The 25,054-nt window shown below is 35.3% G+C and overlaps 1 protein-coding gene across 1 annotated transcript in view; it reads right to left on the bottom strand.

Annotated features, from left to right (window-relative positions):
• Positions 1 to 221: 221 nt before the first annotated feature.
• The window catches only part of MYOZ2 (myozenin 2), a 41,375-nt gene continuing 16,542 nt past the window's right edge, over positions 222 to 25,054 (bottom strand). The window contains exons 4-6 of the mRNA XM_075998173.1: positions 18,235 to 18,364; positions 12,087 to 12,270; positions 222 to 653 (exon numbers count right to left, since the gene is read on the bottom strand). Of these exons, the coding sequence (XP_075854288.1) occupies positions 419 to 653; positions 12,087 to 12,270; positions 18,235 to 18,364 (549 nt within the window). The 3' untranslated portion in view covers positions 222 to 418. The remainder of the gene's footprint in view (positions 654 to 12,086; positions 12,271 to 18,234; positions 18,365 to 25,054) is intronic.

Below are 25,054 nucleotides of genomic sequence, written 5' to 3' on the forward strand. Positions count from 1 at the left end.
AGCTTTCACCCCTTATAAAAATCTCTGAATAAGTCTACACATCTTGCACCATATTTTGATTCTAGATTCCACTCGAAATACTTATTCTGGAATAAATCGTATTAAACAAAAATTGAAATCTTTTGTTGTCAGTTACTTTTCTGTCTGAACTTTCACAACAAAAAGTGCGGATTGTTTAAACCAGGTGGAAACAAAACCATGAATGAAGACAAGTCAATTATGAGTTTTTTAAAATAAAATTTCTAATTGTTTATTGGTATTTGATCTGAGATTGAAATTAAATTCCATAAAAGGAAAATTTCTAAGTTGCTATTAAATTATTGCTACTAATGAAAAATGTTAAGTGGCTTTGACAGTAAGAATAGTAAAACAGCAACTTTTATATTTGGAGGTTTCCGTGGCACATACAGCTTTCTTTTCACAGGTCTTCTGATTCTGGTATGGTGGTATCTTCTGTAGGTTCAGTTGTTATCATTATAGGAATATGCTCAGATATCCATCCCTTTGGAGTCCTATTAAAGGACCGTCTGCCAGAAAGGGGATTCGTAAAGGCCATGAACCTGGGATCTGTTAGCAGTAGTAGCTCAAAATCTGGAACTTTAAATTTAACAGCTTTTGATGCTTTTTCAAAACCTCCAAATGGGGTAGCAACTCTGTGGGAAATGAAAGAAAAAGAAAATATCAATTAATATTTAAAGTTATTTGCCAGAAAAGAGACAATAATTTGATTCATGATCTTATGGACGTGATTTTATGGGCATGTTTAATTCATGATTTTATGGACATTCTTATAATCTAAGTATGGTTTTCAGCTTCTGACCTCTGAGGCAAGCATTTCCATTTAAGGACTATGCTTTTGTGATAAGACAGATAATGGTTACGAATTCATGTAAAACTCGATTCTACTCTTAGTTTTGGACTAAACTATTCTATTCCCTGTACCCTGTTCTCATCACAAACATTTCTTGCCTCTGGCCTTTGCTAGCAATGTTTCTACTATGTAAGACACTGCCTCCCTGCCCGAGACCTCCCCACTTGGGTATGTCCTGTGTCCTCTCAGTTCTAACTTCCCTCCAGCTGTCCCAGCCCACACTCCCTAGGCCAAATTCCAGTAACATCAGATGTTTTAGGTTGGTTCATTTGGCACTTATAATATACATGGTACTTTGTATCATCAATTCCTCTTTTTAAGAATATAGTTTGATTTGTCTGTAAATTATGAATTCTGAGGGCAAGAAGTATTTCTTTTGCATCTTTCTATCTCCACCTCAAAAACCTCAGCATCCTCCCATCTGTCCTCTGAATAAAATCCAGCTCTCTTGTCTTGGCATTCAAGAGCCCACATGACTTTCCAGCTTTATTTGAATTAGGCATTTACTTATTCATTCAGTGCCAGACATGGTTCCAAGTGAACAACACAGTCAGTCTCAGCTCTTATGTTCTAGTGAAGGAGACAGACAATTAACAATCATAAACATATACAAAAACATCTAATAGTGGTAAGAGCTACGCAGAAAGTTAAAATAGGGTGATGTAATAACAAATGGATGGATGACAAGATAGTTACTTTAGATGGAATCATCAGGGAAGACTTCTCTGAAGAGTGACATTTAAACCACCATCTGAAGATCAGAGGTTGGCTGTATACAGTATGGCTAAAGCACATCAGCATTTCTGGTATAGAAAATAGCTAATGCAAGGCCCCCACGGCAGAAATAATGTTGGCATGCTCAGGCAAAGAAAGAAGGCTTATGTTGCTGCGCTAGTAGGCAAGGGTGGGGCAGAGGGGAGAAGAAGGGACAGAGAGGTAAGTTGTGTGGGGCCTTTTCCAAATAAGGAATGTGGGTTTTCTTCTATGGATGAAGGAAACCATTGTAGGGTGTTAAGCCGAGGAGTGATATAATCTAATTAAATTTTATAAAGATCATTCTGGCTGTTTTTGTATGAACAGATTATAAGAAGACAACAGTGGAAGGAGGGAAGATAATGCAGCAATTAAAGCAAGAAATGATGGCTTGGATTTCAGGTGTTTTCTGTGTAGATGGAAAGAAGTGGGTGGTTTTGGGATGTTTAAGAAGTAGATTGATAGGATTTGCTGATAAATGAAAGTAAAATTAGGAGAAAGAAAGAGAAATCGAGGATAACTTCTAGGTTTAGAGTTTTGTCAACTGGCTGGTGGAAGTCTGAGAAAAGAGCAGGTTTGGTGTGTGGGTGGAAAACACAACCTAGGCATCCCAGCGGAGAGAGCTCAACTGATCTACTGAGAATCTGAGGAAAGCACGCCAGGTGAAGGAAACAAGGATAGAGGCCCCAGGGTGGGAAGAGTCTATTACTCATGGAACAGAAAGAAGGCCAGCATGGCTAGAGCTGGGTGAGCTTGAGGGAGAGCCATAGATATACCTGGAGACAGACAGGGTCCAGAACTGTAAGGTCTTGTAGGCCTTGATAACAAGTTTGGATTTGATTTTATGTGTTATAGTTACAAGGCTTTTAGCAGGAAGGGGATACGATCTGATTTTCATTTTTAAATGGTCCCTCTCTGGTTGTTGATGGAGAATAGCCTAAAGCAGTGCAAGAGTGAAGGCACCAAGTCCAATCTGAAATCTTTGCAGTAATCAAAGTAAGAAATGATAGCATCATGGATGAGGGGAGTAGCTGTAGAAGTCTTGGGAAGTTACTGAATACATTTTGAAGGTAGGGTTAACAGGACTTTGCTGATGGGATGGTATATGAGGGGAAAAGTGGAATTCAGGGTAAGTCCTAGGTTGTTTACTTGAGCAAGGGAGAGTATAAATATGCCATTTGCAGAGATGAGGCAAATTGGAAAAGGAACTGGTTTAGGGCTGGAAATAAAAGTTTCATCTTTATACGTTAATGTTTACATGTTTGTTAGACCTCATACGGGTAATGTCCAATAGAAGGCTGAAGCTCAGGGAAAGGTTCAGGGCTGGGTATAACACTGGCATTAATAGTGAGTAGATGTATTTAATACCTTGGAACTGCATACAATCACAGCTCAGAATGAGCAGAAATAGAAGGTGCCCCACCATTTAGAGTTTGGAAAGGGAGGAACCAGCAATGAAGGCTGAGAAGGAGGAAGATCTGAGGAGTTTGGTGATCTAAAAGCCTAGGAACAAAATTATTTCTTGGGAGAAGGAATAATCAATCTTGTCATATACTGCTGTGAAGTTGAGTAAATTGGTAACTGAGAATTCACCATTGGAGGTGATAACACAGGGGTTAGCTCTTCAAGTGGAGTGGTAGGATGCAGTACTGTTGAAATGAGTTCAACAGTAGAGAATGCAATGTTAGGAAATAGAGACAACAATTACAGATGATTTTTGAGAAATTTTTACGATCAAGAAAAAGCATAGGAATTGGAGGCAATTGGAAGGGAGTCTGAGGAAAAGAGAAAATGTTTATTTAAGAGAGGATACATTTTAATATGTCTGTATGCTGATAGTAATAACCCAGTAGAGGAAGAAAAATATTGATGCAAGCAAGAGAAGTGATAATTGTAGGATAAGCTTAGAGTGGATGAGGGGATAGATATCAATATGCACTTAGAGGGGCTGACCTTAGGAACAAGACAGGCAACTCCTCGGCTTATTTTTTAAGAGAAAAAGATAAGAGTTCAAATGCACTCAACTGGCAAATGGGAAGATGAGGTAGGTCTCTTTCAATTTGCTTCCACTTTCTCAGGGAAATAACAAGTGAGGCCATTGCTTGAGGATGAGGAGTGGGTGAGGGTATTGGATATTTGGGGAGAGATGAGAAGATGTAAATTGTCTAGGAAACTGACAAACCGAATTGGCTAAAGAATGTTGTTGGATTGGCTGACAGTGCTGACATTTGTGGTCATCAATTTAAGATGAGACAGTCAGCAAAATTACGTGTCTTTCTCCAGGCACATTCAGCTGCTCAAATGCAGGTGCAGAGCAGACAGATTCAGGACTCGCCCAGAATTGGAGCTTTAGCAGTTGAATACAACAGCTGGAGAGAAGCAAGGGAGACAAAGCTTATGCACAACGGAGAGATGGTAGTGAGGGACTATGAAATCTGGAAAAGTGTGGTCAAAGGGATTGATGGACTTTGAAAAAATGAGATGGCTTTGGTAGATGGAACTGTAACATTATTGAAATAAAGAATAAATGAAAAGTAAAGACATAAGGTGACAGACTAGAATACTCAATATTGAGATTTTAGTGGATTGCTTTTCCCCTTTTGATCCAGTTCTGTTTTGTTTTCTCCTACCAATTTGTGGGTCATTTTCTTTTCTCGTAAATGAAAACATTCCCTTCCGTTCCACCACCCATCTCCTGCCTCCTACCACATATCCAGTGAATGGCTGCTGTTTGGAAAAGAGAGGCTTTTTTTCTTTTCTTTGGCACCATTAAGACTACATCCTGTTTGTTTGGATTTTATTGCTCCCAACACAAATTAAAGAGAGGCCATTAACAGAGATGTTAAGCACTGAATGTGAGAGACTATTTGTTAAGATTTTTAAGGCCTATGAAAATAGTTTGGAGTTTTAGTTAAAGTTAGTGAAGCAAACATTTCCACTGAAAATTTTGGAATATGCTACTGAAAGACAATTGTGCATATCTCTAATTCCCATAACATAAATCCTTCAAACATAAGTCTGACTTAAAATGATTTCTCCATTTTGTCATCTAAGTATTGAATAATAAGCCTGTTTCACCCAAATGCACAGTTAACAGATGCTTTCTTCTTTATTTTAATGGATCAGTGATGGAATTGCATTTGTAAAAATGAATAGCACTGGACATATAATACACCCATAATCATTACTAATTATTCTATAAGGTAAAGAAGTAGGCAAAATGATTGTGTAGAAATTAAAATATAGTATTCTACTAAATAGCTAGTGAATGTACTATATTTAAAGGTACTTAATATAAACATAGGATTTATTTTGCAGATGAGGAAATGAAAATTAGGAAAGGCGAAATAACATACTCAAAGTCCTACAGCTTTTTGAAGCAGAACTGGGAAGCTCCTTGCTTTTTATTACTTTTTATATGTTAATGGGTTTAATAGAGTACTATTTGAATATAGCATAAAATATGAACATACTTAAAAGGAGTATAAAAATTCAAAGTTGAATTAAATTCTGGGTCATTTTGAAATTGTGATTAAACTTGGGAGACAAATTTTCATCCATTTGTTAAATCCTATTAGACTGCATCTTACCCTTATTAACAATATCTAATAATTACATGTAATAATGTGGGATACCAAACAGTTTTATTTTACTCTTTGCAAGAACTTCGGAAATATCTAGAAACTGCTTATTTCTCTCTCTGTTTCTCCCATTTTTTTACAATGAAAAAAAGATATAGCAGAATAAAGTCAATGTAAATGTTGAATTATTTAATAAACAGAAAAGAAAATAAAACTTACCACATTTTATTTTAAAATATATTTGTATAATAATGTGTGACAAATTATTTTCTCATAATTGTGGTCAAATTATTTTCTCATGATTTTGAGCAGTTTGATAAAATAAAATTCTATTAACCTACAATAGAGAAAATAATAACCCATTTTATACCTAGAAATTATTTTAACCTCTATTTTAAGTGACTAGATTGTGTTCTTGGCTAATTCAAAGAATGGCTTTCGTCACATTTAATTTTATAAAGGCCTAGATATTTATTGAGATTATTTTACCTATGTGATTTTTAAATAAAAATTTTATCAAAGTATAACATACATAAAGTACAAAAATCATAAGGTAAAATCAATGAAGATTATTTGTTTTCTAATTATTTGTTGCTGTATTAAAAAAAAACAGTAATTTTTATGCCGATCTGTGCTCTTGCTAAATTCACTTACTAATTCTAATGATTTACATGTTAGTTCTTTTGAATTTTCTGTAGACATAATCATATCATTTGTGAATGATAATTTTATTTTTGCTTTCCTATGCTTATACGTTTTATTTATTTTTCCTGTTTCTAGCTGGGGCCAACAAACAACATCTTTGTTTGAAAATGTATATGTAAGTTTTATTTTAACTTTTACCTTTAAGTAATATTTTCACTGGTATAGAATAATAAGTTGGCAGTTATTTATTTCATTATTTTAGAGGTGTTATTCCCTTATCTTCTATAATTTCAGTGGGGAAATCAACTCTTATTTTTACTCATTTTAAGGCAATGTGTCTGTTATTCCCTAGCTTTAAGATGTTTTTGTTGTCTTTAGTTTACAATAACGCTCCTTTGTGTGCTTTATTTTGCATTTATTCTTGGGTTGTTGGATTGTGTAGCACTTCTTAAACCTGAGGCTTGATGTCTTCTGTCAGTTTTGAAAAATTCTTGACTATTAATTCTTCCAATATTGCTTTTCTGTCTTATTGTCTTCTGAAACTCCAATCATGCACATACATTGACATTTTTATTACTGCTCCTAGTGTGTCTTATGCTATCTTCCTGTATTTTAAATCTTTTTTTCTCTATGCTTCAGTGGGAACATTTTCTGCATCAGTTTACCAATAGTCTCTTCAGCTGTGTCCAATCTGCCATGAATTCTATTTATTGAGTTTTATAAATATTTCTGTCATTCAATATAACACAACTACGGAAACCTCATAAAAACATACACAATTTTGTGTATAAAATGAAGACTCTTGGAATGACTACACATGTTAAGAGCTATTCCAAAGCCTCGTGCATGTCTTGCACAACCCCCTCTTGTCCCTAGTAGTAGTCATCAATATCAATATTTTGACTTTTGTGGTAATTCAGTAATGAACTTAGGAATGATTCCTGAAAGTATAGTCTATGGCAATGTAAACTTACAAAATATTTTTTAAAACTTGAGGACATTATGCTAAGTGAAATAACCCAGTCACAAAAAAGACAAATACTATATGATTCCACTTATCTGAGGTACTTAAGAGTAGAAAAAATCATAGAGACAGAAAGTAGAATGGTGGTGGTGAGAGCGAGGCAGGAGGAACAGGGAATTAGTGTTTAATGGATAGAGTTTCAGTTTTAAGAGATGAAAAGAGTTATGAAGATGGACAGTAGTGATGGTTGCACAACCCTATGAGTGTATTGTATTAATATTTAATACTACTGAATTATACACTTAATATAGTTAGATGGTAAATTTTATGTTGTGTGTATTTTACCACAATTTTAAAACTTGAAAAAAAAAACTGTAGAGATTATTGGAGTCTCTGAATACAGCCTTCTCCCTTCCAGGGGATTAACTTTTGTCTCGGCAGGCAGTTTGGCTTAGCGGGTGGCCTTTATTCAGTCTAGGGCGTGTTATTTAGGAGTGGGATTTACTTTCTGAAGACTAGTCTATTACTTATTTGCCTTTACTCCAATAATTTGCCTTTACTCCAATGATGTAACCCTTTAGGGTTGCCAACCGAAATCTTAGAATATTTGCCAGGGCTCCTCCTGGGAAGACCCTATACTTTTATTTTTGGTCTTCCCAAACTTGAAACTGCTGAAAGATTTGCTCAGCTTTTTAGTCTCTTAGCTGCTGCCAATGAGTCAGCAAGTGCCTCCAGGGGAAAAGTAGCACCAGATGTTGGGTTTCCATTTATAAATTTCCCTTGTCTTCAAGATCTTAGCCCTCAAGTACCCACGTCCTTGGCAGCTTTTCATTTTTTTAAATAATTTTTTAATACTATAATAGATTTTTCTGGTTATTTTATGAGGTCATTCTGATATAAACTAGTCTTCCGTAGCTGAAGATGGAGATTCCACCTGTATGACTTCTTATTGCCTTACTCATTTGACATTTAAACCAAAGATATGAGTACAGGCATACCTTGAAAGTATTGTGGGTTTGGTTCCAGACCACCAAAATAAAGTGAATGTTGCAATGAAGCAATTTTTTTTTGGTTTCCCAAGGAATATAAAAGTTATGTTTACACTATATTATATCTATTAAGTGTGCAATAACATTAAATAAAAAGTGTACATACCATAATTAAAAATACTTTCTTGCTAAAAAATGCTAACTATCATCTGAGCCTTCATAGTCTTTTTGCTGGTGGAGGGTCTTGCCTTGATGTGGATAGCTGCTAACCCAACAGGGTGGTGGTGTTGAAGGTTGGGTGGCTGTGGTAATTTCTTAAAATGATGGCAATGAAGTTTGCTGCATTGATTGACTCTTCCTTTCACAACAGATTTCTCTGTAGCATCAATGCTGTTTGATAGCATTTTCCTCACGGTAAATTTTTTTTTCAGAATTGGAGTCAATCCTCTCTCAAACCCAGCTGCTGCTTTATCAACTAAGTTTATGGAATATTCTAAATCCTTTGTTGTCATTTCAACAATGATCACAGCACCTTCACCAGAAGTAGATTCCATCTTAAGAAACTACTCTTTTTGCTCATCCATGAGAAGGAACTTCTCATTTGTTCAAGTTTTGTCACGAAATTACAGCAATCAGTCACATCTTCTGATTTCACTTCTAATTTGAGTTCTCTTGCTATTTCCACCATATCTGCAATTACTTCTTCCAGTAAAGTCTTGAACCACTCAAAGTCATCCATGAGGGCTGTAATCAACTTCATCCAAACTCTTGTTAATGTTGATATTTTGTCCTCCTTCCATGAACCACAAATATTTTTAATGACATCTAGAATAGTGAATCCTTTCCATAAGATTTTCTATTTACTTTGCCTAGATCCATCAAAGGAATTACTATCTATGGCAGTTATAGCCTTATGAGATGTATTTCTTATAAGACTTGAAAGTCAAAATTACTCTCTGATCCATGGGATGCAGAATGGTGGTTATGTTAGCAGGTATGAAAATAACATTAATCTCCCTGTACATCTCCATCAGAGCTCTTGGGTGACTAGGTGCATCGTCAGTGAGCAGGTAATACTTTGAAAGGAATCCTTTTTTTGAGATGGGGGTCACTAGTTCTCAACAATGGTCTTAAAATACTTAGTAAATCATACTGTAAACAGATGCGCTATCATTTAGGCTTTGTTGTTCTATTCATAAGGCACAGGAAGAGTAGATTTAGCATAAATCGTAAGGGCCTTAGAATTTTCAGAATGGTAAATGAGCACTTGCTTCAACTTACAGTCACCTTAACAAGAGAGTCAGCCTGTCCTTTGAAGCTTTGGAGCCAGGTGTTGACTTGTCCTCTCTAGCTATGGAAGTCCTAGATACCATCTTCTTCTGATGGAAGGCTGATTCTTCTACATTGAAAATCTGTTGGTTAGGGTAGCTACCTTCATCAGTGATCTTAGCTAGATCTTCTGGATGACTTGCTGCAGCTTCTACATCAATATTTCCTACTTCACTGTGAACTTTTATGTTCTAGAGACAGCTTCTTTCTTTAAAACTCATGAACCAACCTCTGCTAGTTTCCAATTTTCTGTAGCTTTCTCACCTCAGCCTTCACAGAACTGAAGAGGTGAGGGCCTTGTTCTGGATTAGGTTTTGGTCTTTCTCCATATCAGAAATGAGCCTGTTTCACTTTCTTATCATTCCTGTGTTCACTGGAATAGCACTTTTAATTTCCTTCAAGAACTTTTCCTTTGCATTCATAATTTGGCTAACTGTGCCAGAGGTCTAGCTTTCAGTCTATCTCGGCTTTTGACATGTCTTCCTCGTTTAGCAGCGTCATTTCTAGCTTTTAATTAAGCTGAGAGATGTGTGACTCTTCCTTTCACTTGAACACTTACAGGCCATTGTAGGATTATAAACTCACCTAATTTCAATATTGTGTCTTAGAGAATAGGGACGCCTGAAGAAAGGGAGAGAGATGAGGAACGGCCGGTGGGTAGAGCAGTCAGAACATTTATTGATTAAGTTCACCGTCCTATATGGGCACGGTTTGTGGTGCTCCCAAACAATTAGAATTGTAACATCAAAGGGCACTGATCACAGATCACCATAACAGATGTAATAATAAAAAAGTTTGAAATATTGCAAGAATTACCAAAATATGACACAGAGATATGAAGTGAACACATGCTGTTGGGAAAATGGTGGGAACAGATTTCTTGCTCGATACAAGGCTGCCATGAACCTTCAATTTTTAAAAAACACAATACATCTGTAAAGTGCAATAAAGCATAGGACAATAAAAAGAGATCTGCCTGTATACTGTTCAGTTGTTGTTAAGAAGACTTCTAAAGCAATACATGTAATAGACAAGGCCTTAAATTTTATGCACTCTTTTACATATACTTTAAGGACAGAAAGGATCTTAAAGCTATGAGTTTGGTATGTCTGTGTAACACACCATGTTTTATTTCATCTGTTAATGTTATCTAATGGTAATAAGGAGTCTAAGAATATACTGTCATGTTCATTAAGTTTAGCTCAAGTTTTTATTTCTATGTGGATGTATATATAAAAAGGAATAACATTTTCTCAAGTAAAAGAGAAGTATTAGCAGGTTAAATTTTCTCTCTTGTACACATACACACACACAGTATGTTACATTTAACACAGGGGCTACATTTTCTATTGGAGAGTATTATGCTCATTGATATAGCACTCACTTGGTATTTATATAATCAATAGGATCTCTTTTTTTCTTGGAGACAGAGTCTCACTCTTGTTGCCCAGGCTAGAGTGCTATGGCATCAGCCTGGCTCACAGCAACCTCAAACTGCTGGGCTCAAGCGATCCTCCTGCCTCAGCCTCCTGAGTAGCTGGGACTACAGGCATGCGCCACCATGCCCAGCTAAGTTTTTCTATATATTTTTAGTTAGCCAATTAATTTATTTCTATTTTTAGTAGAGACAGGGTCTTGCTTTTGCTCAGGCTGGTCTCGAACTCCTGAGCTCAAGCGATCCACCCGCCTCGGCCTCCCAGAGTGCTAGGATTACAGGCGTGAGCCACTGAGCCCGGCTCAATAGGATCTCTTTATAACTGACTCAGATACACCACGTGTTTGTAGAACTGTAGGCAGGCTGCTCAGAAAGTATGGGAAACTGAAGCCACAAGATACAGAGAAGTCTTATTGCATCTCTTATCTCAAAAGCCTGAAATATTACATTATTTTTCATTTTTCCCCAGTGTTTTGCTTTTTATAATTGTCTGCACTCTCATTTTGGAAAAAAATTATAGCATTTATTAGAATGGGCCTCCTAACTGCCTTTCCTTGACACTCCTCAACCCCTCTTTGAATTTTGTGGTACGCCTCTTTTATGCAATAGGTGCATTACTAATATAGTAGTGTGTAAAAACTAAAGACTACTATTTAAATGAAGTTTATGTGGCATTCATTTTTGTACATCAAATATTTACAAAAGATTTACTCCTTAATTTATTCATTTTTAAATGAATAGTTATTAAGCAGCCTATAAATTAAGCAGCCTATAAAGCAGCCTATAAATAAAGCAGCCTATAAATTAAGCAGCCTATAAAGCAGTCTAGTTTTTTTTGTGAGTGAGTATGAGATACCATACTGAAGATATTTTACTCTAAAATAAAAGTCGAGTGGAATGGATTATAAGACCACTAAAAATATCTAAAATCTCCATGGAAATTATAAAAAATGAATACAGGGAAAAATATATGCCCCTTGTATAAATGATACCACAGATATATTTGGCTATATTTTTGGTAGCATAAGTTTTGATTTGTACATCTGCTAGAATCTTGGGCCATTGTCTCTGAATTACTTTTATTCTGGCCTAAAGTCTACAAAAATATAAATTCAAATCTAGAGGTACACATTAATTCTCATACAGCCCTGTATGTGAATTATTTCTGAAATTCTTGAACAGCATTTGAAGCGACACATAAACTAATCTCAATCTTTGAATTAGAAATTATTATTAAAATAACATTTTTGCAGTATATGGGGGTAATCTTGGTTGTTATGACAATGATAGTATCCAAATCATTTTCTTCATTTTTATACTAAAATGGACCAAGTTAAAAAATATTAGTAATATTGGAAAAATGAGTCTTTGCCTAGCCTAAGAAGATTTTCTGTGTTGCTATTGAGATTCTTTTCTTAAAATAATTTTTTTTTTCTACCAGAAGATTGAGTTCTCTGTACCACAGTGGAAAAATCTTGGTATTACATGCCAACAGTGTCACCCAGCATGCTTGAATTACCTGTTAAAGCTCTTGTAATCAGGCAGTTCTGCCTTTCCTTCAGGCTTGAAAAATTTAGGGGATAACACCTCTGAAAGCTCCGGATCACTGCTAATGGCCTGTTCCCAGGGAGACTGATAGTACTTAGGGACAGCTGTGGTGTTGAATCTTTCAGGAGGAATTTCCTTCAGTGGTCCAGAATATCCTTTGGAAAAATATAGCAAGAACAAATAAACACAGTGCCTGAGGGTTACTAAACTCCACCTAACATTTTACCATGTTTAATTTTTCATGCTGGGGTAAATTTATGAACAATGCATCCTTTTCATGATCCCTTAGAAAACAGCAGTCTATATATATACATACATAATTAGTGAGATGTGCACCATCTGGGGGATGGTCATGCTGGAAACTCAGACTTGTGGGGGGAGGGGGGGAAAGGGCATTTATTGAAACCTTAAAATCTGTACCCCCATAATATGCCAAAATAAAAAAAAATAATAATAATAAAAAGAAAACAGCAGTCTGATACTGGAGACATTTTAAAACTCCTTTAAGCTTATGGAACTTTAAAAAGAAACCATTGTTCTTAATGTTTGATGTTTCCCAATCATACCGTTATTTTTTTCCTTGACTATCTTAGTATATTGGTTCAGGTAAAACTGTTCATCTATGTTTTTTAAATTGTGCCCCTTTGTGGGGCGCGGTGGCTCATGCCTATCATCCTAGCACTCTGGGAGGCCGAGGCAGGAGAATTGTTTGAGCTCAGGAGTTCGAGACCAGTCTGAGCAAGAGCCAGACCTCATCTCTACTAAAAAAAAAGACAGAAAGAAAATAGCTGGACAACTAAAAATATAGAGAAAACATTAGCTGGGCATGGTGGCGCATGCCTGTAGTCTCAGCTACTTGGGAGGCTGAAGCAGGAGGATTGCTTGAGCCCAGGAGTTTGAGGTTGCTGTGAGCTAGGCTGACGCCACGGCACTCTAGCCCGGGTGATACAGTGAGATTCTGTCTCAAAAAAAAAAAAAAAAAATTGTGCCCCTTACATTAATTTATACTATACTTTAGATGCCACAATTAATTAATTTGAAAATGTTTATTGAGGGCTATTGTAGTCTAGGCTAGGGGAAAGTGCAATGAGAACAAAAATCTCCCTCCTCTCAAGAGCTGATCCTTTAGCAGCAGTTCCCAAACTTTTTGGCATCAGGGACCATTTTCATGGAAGACAAATTTTCCACGGGAATGGTTTCGGGATGATTCAAGTGCATTACATGTATTGTGCACTTTATTTCCATTATTATTACACTGTAATATATAATGAAAGAATTACACAACTCATCATAGGTTGGGGACCCTGCTTTAGAGGTGTTGTTAGGGTCTTGTCTATCTTAAATTGCTGAGTGCTCTGTAAAATGGTTAAGCTTCAAAAAGTGAAGTCATTTGTTTTCACTGCCTTATTCAGGTCCTACTTCTTATTCCCTGTTGTATCCCTTGTTTTCTTCATTCCTCAAGATTTATTATTTAGCTTTTCTGTTTCTCGTTTCACCATTCCCTTTATTCTTTTCACAAGAACTAGAAGTTTTCTGTAAGTACTGTTTATAATGCACACAAATTTCTGGCACATATCTTTAAATCATTTTCACATATATCAGGTGATGCTTCTCCAGTTTTCTAAAGTACAGCTGTCTCCTTTCTGTCTGTACTACCTGATTGTGTCCTTACAATCCTGTTTCCACCTTTTCCCACCTGCGTATTCTACTTCTAGGTTTCCCCGATGCTATTTCCCTTCTCTAAAATGCTTTTGATTCTGTCAAACCATGCCCATCTTCTCTTTAAACTAAAATGCTCATCTCCTCCAAACCTCTCCTTTGATAATTCCATCTCTAAGCAGTTATTTGTGGCAATTTCATTCTTCAAGTTGCCTCTAGTGTCCAATAGTAATCTCTTTCGATAGGCTTCTTTTCTCAGCTTGGCACTTAAATAATGGTATTGCTCAAAGCTCTTTTCATACACAATACACTCTGCCTAAAAATTCCATTTATAGCCATGGCTTTAATTGTGAACTACCTGTTGATGGTTCCAACTTTTGGTTTTTAACCTCCAGGTCCTTCTATTCAACCACTTATTATATTTGTCCAAATGAATGATCCACTGGCACCCTTTATAACTTGTCTTAACCTAAATGCAGCCATTTTCCAATACATTCTGTTTCTTTTTCTATATTGATCATCTCAGCAAATGTTACCACTTTACCCTCAGGTGCCCAAGACAGAAGCATTATCCTAAACTCTCCCTCATCCCCAAAACAAACCACTAAGTGTTACCAACTGTACTTCTTAAGGGTTCCTAAAATAATAGCTCTCAAACTATTTTTGTTTCTGAATCACCTTGGGTATTTATTGAAAATGTAGGTAACAGGCTCCTCCCTTCAGAGATTTGGCTTGAGTAAGTCTCAGGTATGCCTACCAGTCCAAATGTTTAACCAACTCTTATACTGGTCGACTGCAAGTGGAACAATGAGAAACAATGCTGCAGAAAATTCTCTCTTTCCTCTCCATTTCTGTGACTTTTGCCCTGGGTTAGGCCCTATCTGACTCTGGTCTGGGTTTTCGGGACAGGCTTCACACTGACCCCTTAGCTCTGGACCCCTCTTCCAGCCACTCGCCACACTGCTGCCCAAGGGACCTGCCCAACTGCCCAACTTGGTGGTGTCACTCACTTCCCCTGCTTAGGTGCTCTTACAGCTCCCCTGGGACAACATTTAACTACTCAGCGTGGCTCTCGCTTTCCCACCTGCCTGGCCTCATCCCCTGCCATTCTCCTCTCAGATCTTACTGCTCCGGGACTGCTTGTCGCTTGTCACCTGGTGTGCCCCCTTATGCCTCCCTGCATAGTTCATTTGTTTCCTTTGCCTGGAATGTTCTCTCTGATTCTTGTCATGTACAAATTTCTATTTTTAAGTCCTAGCTTGAGGTTGCCTGTTCTATGTAGCCATTCCTGTCTCCCCAAGAGAACAGAGTTGACTTTTGTGGGTCTTTCTTTTGTCGATTACTAAAATTACCACATTTTATTTCCTATTCCTTTCCTAGAGTGGGTCAGAGATCAGACCTATAGAAACTGGAAAATATTTAATTTTATAATATTTTTTAGAATTCCTTGAAATCCCACTACTATAATACAATTATTTTATTTTTGTATATTTTCTTCTAGTTTTTCTTTACCCATAAACATAATAATCACTTAACTATAATTCTAGTGTACATGTAATTTTGTATTTTATTTTTTCCCAATTTTGTTTAAATACTTTTAAATATTTCTACATCATGTTAATAATCATTTTAAGGGTTTGATTATTTAGCAGCCTATTGAATTAAGGGACCATAATTTATGAAATTTTTTCCCATTTTTTAACATTCAGGTTTTCCAAATTCTTTTTATAGATAGCATTAATTAACTAATAACTTTTTTCTTTTTTGATATGCTGAATTATTTACAGGAAAAATGTGTATCTGTTTAACTTTTCAGAATTATTACAATTCAGCAATGCTGTATATCAATATTTCTTATTTGATTTTTAAATATATTTTTAATGTAACCTATTTCAATTCAAAGAAATTTTGTTTCTACAGTATTATGGCATTATAATATACTCGTTGATTCATGTTTGTGAAAACTTGGATACACAGTTGGCTAATCAATAAAAAATTAATTTGCTAAATTGGAATAAGCTATAGTTTGCTTCCTGAACTTGTACTTTTCAACACATCAAAGAAGGAAGAATCCATTACATATTCTTGCTTCATAATAAACTACCTAGTAACTCCCAAACTCTCCCTTTTACTCTATATTGCATAGACATTTTCCAATATTTACTAATTTGATATTTAGCTTTAAATAGCTATATGAATTTGTACTTTTAAATTTCTCTGAAGTTAATCACTGCATATTCTTACATGTGGAAGCTTTAAAAAAGTTGATTTCAAAGAGGTAAAAATCAGAACAGAGGATACCAGAGGCTGGGAAGTGTAGGGGGAAGGGTGGAATAGGGAGAGATTCCTTACAGGATACAAAATTACAGCTAGATAGGAGGAGTAAGCTCTAGTGTTCTATACCACTGTGGACTGACTGTAGTTATTAATAACAATAATATAGCACATAGTTTCAAATAGTTAGAAGAAGGATATTGAATGTTCCTAACACAAAGAAATGATAAATGTTTGCGATGATGGATATGCTAATTACCCTGATCACTATACATTATATGTATCAAAAAATCACTATGTACCCCATAAATATGTATAATTATTATATGTCAATTAAAATGAAACTTAAAAAGAATGAATTAGAGCTAGACAAGTTGTGTTGCAGGGTACTTCTATGAGGTTTTGTTAAATGAGAAAATTCAGATACAGAAAGGTGTATTTAATATACCACTTAATAAGTAACCAATTATTCTACCCCCCCAAAATTTGTCCTATTTGTTTATGTCTGTTATGTCTATTTTTGGTATAAATTTATGAGCTACAGGTGTAATTTTGTTACATGAATATATTGTGTAATGGTGAAGCCAGGGCTTTTAGGGTATCCATCACTCAAATAAAATACATTGTACCTCTGGGTCTATTCTTGGTGTATGAATTCCTTCAGTATAGAAATCAATTCTTCTATTCATTTTGCAAGTCCATAGTATATAGTAATGACCAAATCATAAAAGTTCTAAGTGATTAGGGCACCAAATAGCATCAACATGAATTTTTCCATATGTCCTCTCTCTTCCTATTTAAAAAAATAAACCTGAAAAATTTGAAAGCAAGGGGTTTCAGTACAGTAATTGGAGCTAAAAAGAACATGTGTGTATTCTGTCACATAAGAAGGATATAAAGCTGGATGGGGAAAGAATGAACTTGGAGTGCTCGTGATATGTTAGAGACTGTAATTATATCATCACTCTTAATTCTAAACAACATCCCAGCTCAGTGAGATTTGCTTGCTTTATTACAGATTGAGGAAACTGAGGCCCAAAGAGATTTATTTTCTTTCCCGGCATAGTAGGAAAATGGGAAGAGTAGTAAAAATAGAAGGAGCTATAGGGTTGAACCCAGATCTGTCTGATTCTAAAGCTTGTTTCTTTTCCTGTGTGGTTCATGCTATAGATGCAAACCCTGTTACCTGCTTTTCTACTATAACTTTCAGTTGAATGCTACTGAAGAACTTTATTAAAATGCTTTATTTCAGAATCTTACACATTTTAATTGTGCCTAATTGGTCTCCTTTGATGTTATTTTACTAGGTCTATTAATAGTTCAATAGGAATGCTGTAATAAATCTAAGCCCAGCAATTACATATTTTTAAATAAGATTTAACATTATGCAGGTGTTTCACTCCCATATTTTAAAAAATAGTATTACATTTGAGAAGAATTCTAGAAGTACTTTTGCTAAATTTATTGTTTATTTTACAAAAATACACAGATACCACTAATTTCAAGATAAAATTATTTAAAAATCTACTTTATACATTACCCTTGAGGAAATGCTTGGATTTTCAAAGACACTTACCATAAATTACTTTGAAAAGTTATCGTCTAAATAGATAATACAGTTTTTTGAAAGATTTCATATTTTAATATCTAACATTATTTCTAAGGAATATGTATTGACTGGACAAGAATTTGCTTCTCTTTTAAGATAACAAACAAATCTACACTTTTAAGAAATTGCAAAAAAAAAAAAAAAGAAATTGCATTTAAAGCTTTTTGAGGGAGCAGAGAGTAACAAAAGCAGTCTCCACAAGGTCACTTCATATGAGGCATTTGTGAATTTGGTACCAGACTTGGTTTAATTCTTGATCAATTTATAGCATTTCATAAATTGTACAGTCCTATACAAATAGAATTTCAATATAATTACAAATGACTTAATTTTCAGTGTAACAAGTGATTCCCAACAAACTCAATGGACTTCTAAAGGAACATACAGCTGCTACAAATGTTTTACATGATGCCGTCAGTTCTGGATTTTTCCATTTATCTTGAATTTATCCACAGAACATATTTAATGAGAAAAGCTGTATCATTTAAATACCATTTAGTAAAGGCTTCAAATGACTTGAGTCATATCTTTAAGTACACAGCAATTTTATTGTTCTATTTGTAAAAGGATTAGTTACCTGGTGCAATGTTGTCTGGATTTGGAGGGCTTCGTGGATCTGGGGTGTTTGGGGGAGTCGAGGGGGCTTGCTGGGAACCACCTTCCAAGTTGTTTCCCTCCAGTTTCCCATTCTGCATAGCAATGCGGTGCTGTATTTAATCAAAAGTAAACTCTGCTTAGAACTCAAAAATTTAGGCACACTAATAGGAGCTATAAATGCAAGACTCCATTTGTATATTTATAATTTAAATACAATGTCACTTTATTATTCCATGGGGCCTCAATAATTTACATGGTAATATGGCTGAGAACTTAAATGAGAAATTTTATTGATATTAATCTAAGATCTGTTTTATGATGACAATCCACTTAATGATAATTAAAGCTGAAATTAAATGAGTCTTACTGTGTGCCAGGCACTGTGTCTAGTGGTTCACATCAATTATTTCACTTTCTATTCATAACATTCCTATGAGATAAATGTATTTAATTTTTAAATCTTTACTAATCTAATAATGTAGAGTATATTGGCCAAGCATCTGGTGTAGTAATTTTTATATTACCATTATATTTTATGGTTGAGCCTTAGTTTGACTCTTTAATGTGTCAGAAGTTTTAAAATTTAATCTGAAATCTGAACAGCAGTCATATATACCCACACCAAAAAAACCCTAAACCAAAAAACCATTTGTACTTTAAGTTACATGTCTTGCAGAAGGAAGAATTTGTGACTTTTAGAAAATAAAATGCTGGCAAGAGACATTTGTTTTACATTTTAGATAAATTTGTTTTGTTCTTATAATTTAGGATTTATTCCATGGTTATAATGCAGCACCTTAAAAAATGTTCAATCTGCATTTTAAGAGTGAAAAATAGACCTTATAGTAGGTTATGTCCTTAGAAGTATGGCCAGGTTTTATTCTTATAATCAAACATTGTTTAAATTACATAAAGGGAATGAATATGTATATATTAAAAAGAGGTACATAAGGTCAAATTATCTTTTAACTTCAGAAAGAAAAATTTAGTGAAGAACACAGCAAATAGAAACCAATTTTGACTTTTTTCTGTGTAACATGCAAAAATATTGGCTAATCTTTTTTCTTTTTTTTTTTTTTTCTGAGACAGAGTCTCACTCTGTTGCCTGGGCTAGAGTGCCATGGCATCAGCCTAGCTCACAGCAACCTCAAATTCCTGGGCTCAAGCAATCCTCCTGCCTCAGCCTCCTGAGTAGCTGGAACTACAGACATGTGCCACCATGCCCAGCTAATTTTTTTTATGTATATATTTTTAGTTGTCCAGCTAATTTCTTTCTATGTTTTTGGTAGAGATGGGGGGGGGGGTCTCTATCTTGCTCAGGCTGGTCTCGAACTCCTGACCTTGAGCGATCCTCCTGCCTTGGCCTTCCAGAGTGCTAGGATTATAGGCGTGAGCCACCCTGCCCGGCCAGCTAATGTTTTTTTATTTCTATATGTTTGTAAGATTTTTGTGGTGAAATATACCTTTACATTTTAATACTTATTTAACTTTATAGAAATTTCAGGATAAGACTATTTTGTTCTAAAATTGAAATATTATAATTAAAGGCCATAAACTAAGAGCCTTGCCTGATAAAATTCTGAAGGAAGTAAAGTTTGTCTCCATTTTCATGCCTCAGCCACACAGCCACTCCCCAAGCGCCTTTTGCAACCATGTTAATCTCTGCAGCACACCCAAAAAGTCTACTTTCAAATCAGTCATCTAAATTTAATCCTTTGTTCTTTCATCTGCTTCTTCAAAGTTCTCATTTTCCCAGAGCAGATAATGTCAATGATAAAATGAAATCTTCATGAATAAATTAGATTTGTAAAATATTGATAATCTGACTTGATGTGCTAACTTTCCAAGATCATATATATTTTCAAAGAAAAGTTTTTTAATCTCTCTTAGAATTTGAAAAGACACGCTTTGGGAAGGACTTTTCTCATACCTGTCTCTGCCAGAAGTTAAAATTTATAGCAAAAATATTAAAACTTTAAACATTGTTAAACCTTCAAACATTTTTAAAACTGTAACCATTATATTTCTTAACTGCAAACCCACTATCACATTCACACTTTGCTGCATAGTGAATAGGCTGAAATGTTTTCGCCTTGTACTCAGACCTGCCTATGTGGTCTCATCTCTCACCAGTTTTCAAGATGTACCCTAAGCTAACTAAACCACTTATGATTCCCTCCTTATCTTATATGATTTCCTACCTTTGATTCTTTGATTGTGGGAAATTCCCTGACAGAAGTCCCCTCTCTTTTATTACCATGGTCACATCTGTCCTGATTTATCTATTTAGAGACAAAGTCCTGCACTGTTGCCCAGGCTAGAGTGCCATGGCATCAACCTAGCTCACAGCAACCTCAAACTCCTGGGCTCAAGGGACCCTCCTGCCTCAGCCTCCCAAGAGCAGCTGGGACTATAGGCAAGCGCCACTATGCCCGACTAATTTTTCCTATATATATATATATTTTTTTAGTTGTCTGGCTAATTTCTTTCTATTTTTAGCAGAGACGGAGGTCTCGCTCTTGCTCGGGCTGGTCTTGAACTCCTGACCTTGAGTGATCCTCCCACTTTGGCCTCTCAGAGTGCTAGGATTACAGGTGTGAGCCAACGTGCCCGGCCACATCTGTCCTGATTTAAAAACCACTCCTAGGCCGGGCGCAGTGGCTCACGCCTGTAATCCTAGCACTCTGGGAGGCCGAGGCGGGCGGATTGCTCAAGGTCAGGAGTTCAAAACCAGCCTGAGCGAGACCCCGTCTCTACCATAAAAATAGAAAGAAATTAATTGGCCAACTAATATATATAATATAAAAAAATCAACCGGGCATGGTGGCGCATGCCTGTAGTCCCAGCTACTCGGGAGGCTGAGGCAGGAGGATTGCTTGAGCCCAGGAGTTTGAGGTTGCTGTGAGCTAGGCTGACGCCACGGCACTCACTCTAGCCTAGGCAAGAAAGCGAGACTCTGTCTCAAAAAAAAAAAAAGAAAAAAAAAATAAATAAAAAAATAAAAACCACTCCTGCTCTGATTCCCTCCCCCCCTACAATCAAAAGTTATGTCCTTCTTCCTGCCACGCCCATGCCATTTGCCATAGTTTTGCCTTTTTAATTATCTTTTGTGTCCTGTTTTATTTACTATCTTCCTATCTACTTGAGAACAGGGAGTTTTATCTTCCTAATCTATTTGTCTTTTGCAAAGCCTATTATGGTGCCTCATATAGCAGAAGTTGTCAGTGACTATTGCCGAATTTTTAGTGACTAAATCTCCAAATCTAGCTGATTTTTACTATGACCTTTTAAAAAATGTCATCTTCGTTTTTCACTTTAGTCTTCATGTGCATGTGGCTCCTTATTGCTCACACTTTTACTATATGGTAGTCTACTTTCCGTTCATTCTTAAAGTCAGCCAGAATGCTAATGCCTCTGAGTGTGGCTTAGAAATTGTTTCCTTATTGCCTAGTGAATCAAACATAGACTCTCAGGCCTGGTAATCAAGATCTTGTACTCACTTCTTAAATGTTCCCTCTCACTCTTGGCCCCTTTTCAGGAGCCAGTCCCCACAGCTGGCATCTGTCCTCCTGATCCCACCGCTCCCCCACTTGCGTGGAACGCCCTCCTCCTTCCTGTTCTTTCCCAAACCTAATTCTGGGTTTTCTCTAAGACCCATCTTAAAATTTCCCTCTTCTTTCTGACTAACCTCACCTACCAGAAATGTCTCCATGGTTCGTATTATGTCCGTACTTCAATAAAGTCTGTACCACCTTCTCATGCTCACTCTTATTTTTTTCTCATGCTCACTCTTATTTTTTTCTCATGCTCACTCTTATTTTGTCACTGCATTTATGTTTGTTTGGGTCCCCAGCCAATTTATAATCTGGTTTAAGTCTGGTTGGGCACCATCATTGTTTTGCATTTTTTTTCCTTAGTTCTAAGATAATGTTATATCTCAAAACTACTCTTAATTTATTGTGGAAGGTAAAGAGCTATTAAATATCTGTATATATTTAATTAATATATATTATATATAATTTAATGTTTTGCATTTTGAATTTAACTCCTATTTTGAGTGTTCAACTTAATAATTAACTCAATTGCTATCTTTTTTTTCCCATTTCTTTATTTTTTTCCTACCTCTTTAAAAAGTGGAAAGTACCTGCCAACTTTAATTATAAACAAAAAGGCAGTAAAGATAAATACAGGAAGTTTAAATATGTAATGCATAAAGAATTGCCTTTTCTAAGTTCCTAGAATGCGTTCATGAAGTAAGTTTCATCTAAACTTGCAAGTCATTCCGCCTACATTAATTTTTAGAAATTATAATACTAACCTTCTGTCTTTTCTGGGGATTAACGATGAGCAGGAAAATCAACTCTTTCTAGTTAGTCATTAATTATTAGCAGACACGCAATGCCTCTATATCACCACTAAGTTTACAAGCAAAACCATACAGTGCTTAGGTAGTGGCTTAGTTATGAGCCTCATTTTATTTTTATTTTTTTTGTTTTGTTTTTTTTTTTGTTTTTTTTTTTTTTTGAGCCTCATTTTAAAAACGGAAAAAATAAGTGCAGCTTTGAACTTATTCGGCTAACACACACTGGGAAACTCAAGCAACATATACTTTCTATGACACAAATTCTATCATCTGTAATTCCCTTCAGAAAAGTTAGACAGACAAATGAAAAGGTATTTCCTTTTATCTCAGTTAAGTGGAACCTAAAGAAAATAGAACTAGAGCAGTATCCTATAGCCTATAAACATATATGTTAAAAACATGTATATTGTATATTACATGGTTTCTGTTGAAATAGCAATAGAAACAAAAGAGGAATTTTTAAAATCTATTCTATACTTTGTGCCAAATACATAGTAAAAGTTATATTTTGAACAAACTGAATATATATTCAGAATCCCAATATATTTAGTATGGTCTTATTTTAGAACTACTTTTTATAGCATACTTCCCTTTGCCCAGTATTATTTAAGATTTCTAGAGATTTCAAAAAGTTCAATACTGTTTTGCAGTAATTTTAAGAAAGAATTTTAATTAGCATGAAGCAGTCTTCCACTTTATTTTCCTTGGAATGCTTATTCATCCATCTCCTTTGTTGCCTTTATTTAAGAAGTAATTCAGTTCACAAACTAGGGCTTCCAAACTGGTTCATTTAGCAAGCAACGTTTCTTCATTTCTTTCTAAGAACACACGTTTCCTATTAGTACTGTTTGTGTCGTACAAAGTATATGTTGCTTGAATTTGCCAAGAGGAGAGTAAGTTCAAAGCTGCATTTACTTTTTCTGTTTTTAAAATGATACTTAATATTTGAACAAATGGCATTGATTAATAGGGGGATGGCTTTCATTTTCATTTATATGAGGTCCTAAACATTATAATAAAATAAGAAATATACAAAGCTAAGTTAAATTATTATTTTCACAATATCTATAGCTCAAGGGAAGTAATAAAAGTAAAAGTTTCTTCCAGAAAATGTAGTCAATAGACTTAATAGGTTAATATGGCACAACTCTCATAGATGATTCAAGAACAAGATTGTATGTAAATAGTTGCTCTCTACCTTTCAATGTTATTTGGTCTATCACTAAATAATATTTACTTATCTTTGAGCTCACAGTATTGTGTCTAGAAGATAATAGGTACTCAGTAAATATTTGCTAACAGTATAAATGAACGAATGGGACCCAATATTATTTTTTTAATTCCTGTCATGCTAACAAGGTTCCAAATTGCGATCTGGTGCCTTAACAAAGTAAATGTCTCATCGTACAATGTGGCTTCCTACCTTCCTTCGTGATTTATTGTGCAGGGAATTTTGGGAATTAAGATCAGAGAATATACAGATCATTAAAGCCAGAAGGCACCTTAGAGAGTATTTGAGTTCATACCCTTATTTTATAAATGAGGAAAAAAAGTCCAGAAAAAAAAAAAAAAACCCTTTTAAGTCAACTCTAAATCAGACGGCTGGTGGGAGAGCCAGGACCAAACCCTGCTCTCGTGGTTCCCAGGCCAGAGTTTCCTTTAATTACATCAAGATAGGTGTTGGTGCCAAGAATTCCAGAATTCTGAGAGCTGGGTTTCAATTTCCTTCATTATGGTGTTGCTTAAGTCAAATCAGCATACTTCCTTGAATACTACTTTCCTCATTTCAATAGGAGAGAGAGTAAATACCATCAGACTTCAGAGTGTGTTATGTGACTTCATTGCATGCATTATTACAGTTTATTGTTCTGAGTGATTTAGCAGCATTTAATTTTTTATTTCATTAGACTTGTTTGGGGCCATTTTATTTACTTAGTGTCCAGTCTTTTAGGAATAGTGAAAAATCGTCAAGACATATTCTTATACATTTTAAGTATAACCAGAACATTTGACCACAAGTAGATAAGATTATTGTCAATACTTAAAATACTGGTGTCAAGAGAATAAGATGTGTTCATAAGAAAGTTTTTAATCTCATTGTACCCTTTCTTTAGAACTGTAAAGTATTATTCTTAGAAATGTAAGTGGAAGTTATAAAAACTGGCATTATTCATTTATTCAGATGTTTAGACTTGTAGATGACTTTTCAAAGACTTTCCTTAAGCCACCTTATTTTATATTACTTCATAGAAAGTCTCTCTATTGTCATTATTGAAAGAATATGTCAGTCAGACTCTGTCAGATGGGGTAGGGATTATTGTAGACTCATATGGTATTAGCCACAGATATTTTCCAGTAAAAGGATACAGGGCATAATTATAGGGTAACATAGCATTGCACTTATCTATGACTTCAAGTGAAAAACATTTCTCACAAA

The sequence above is a fragment of the Microcebus murinus genome, chromosome 27, assembly GCF_040939455.1.
Source record: "Microcebus murinus isolate Inina chromosome 27, M.murinus_Inina_mat1.0, whole genome shotgun sequence".
Lineage (NCBI taxonomy): Eukaryota > Metazoa > Chordata > Mammalia > Primates > Cheirogaleidae > Microcebus > Microcebus murinus.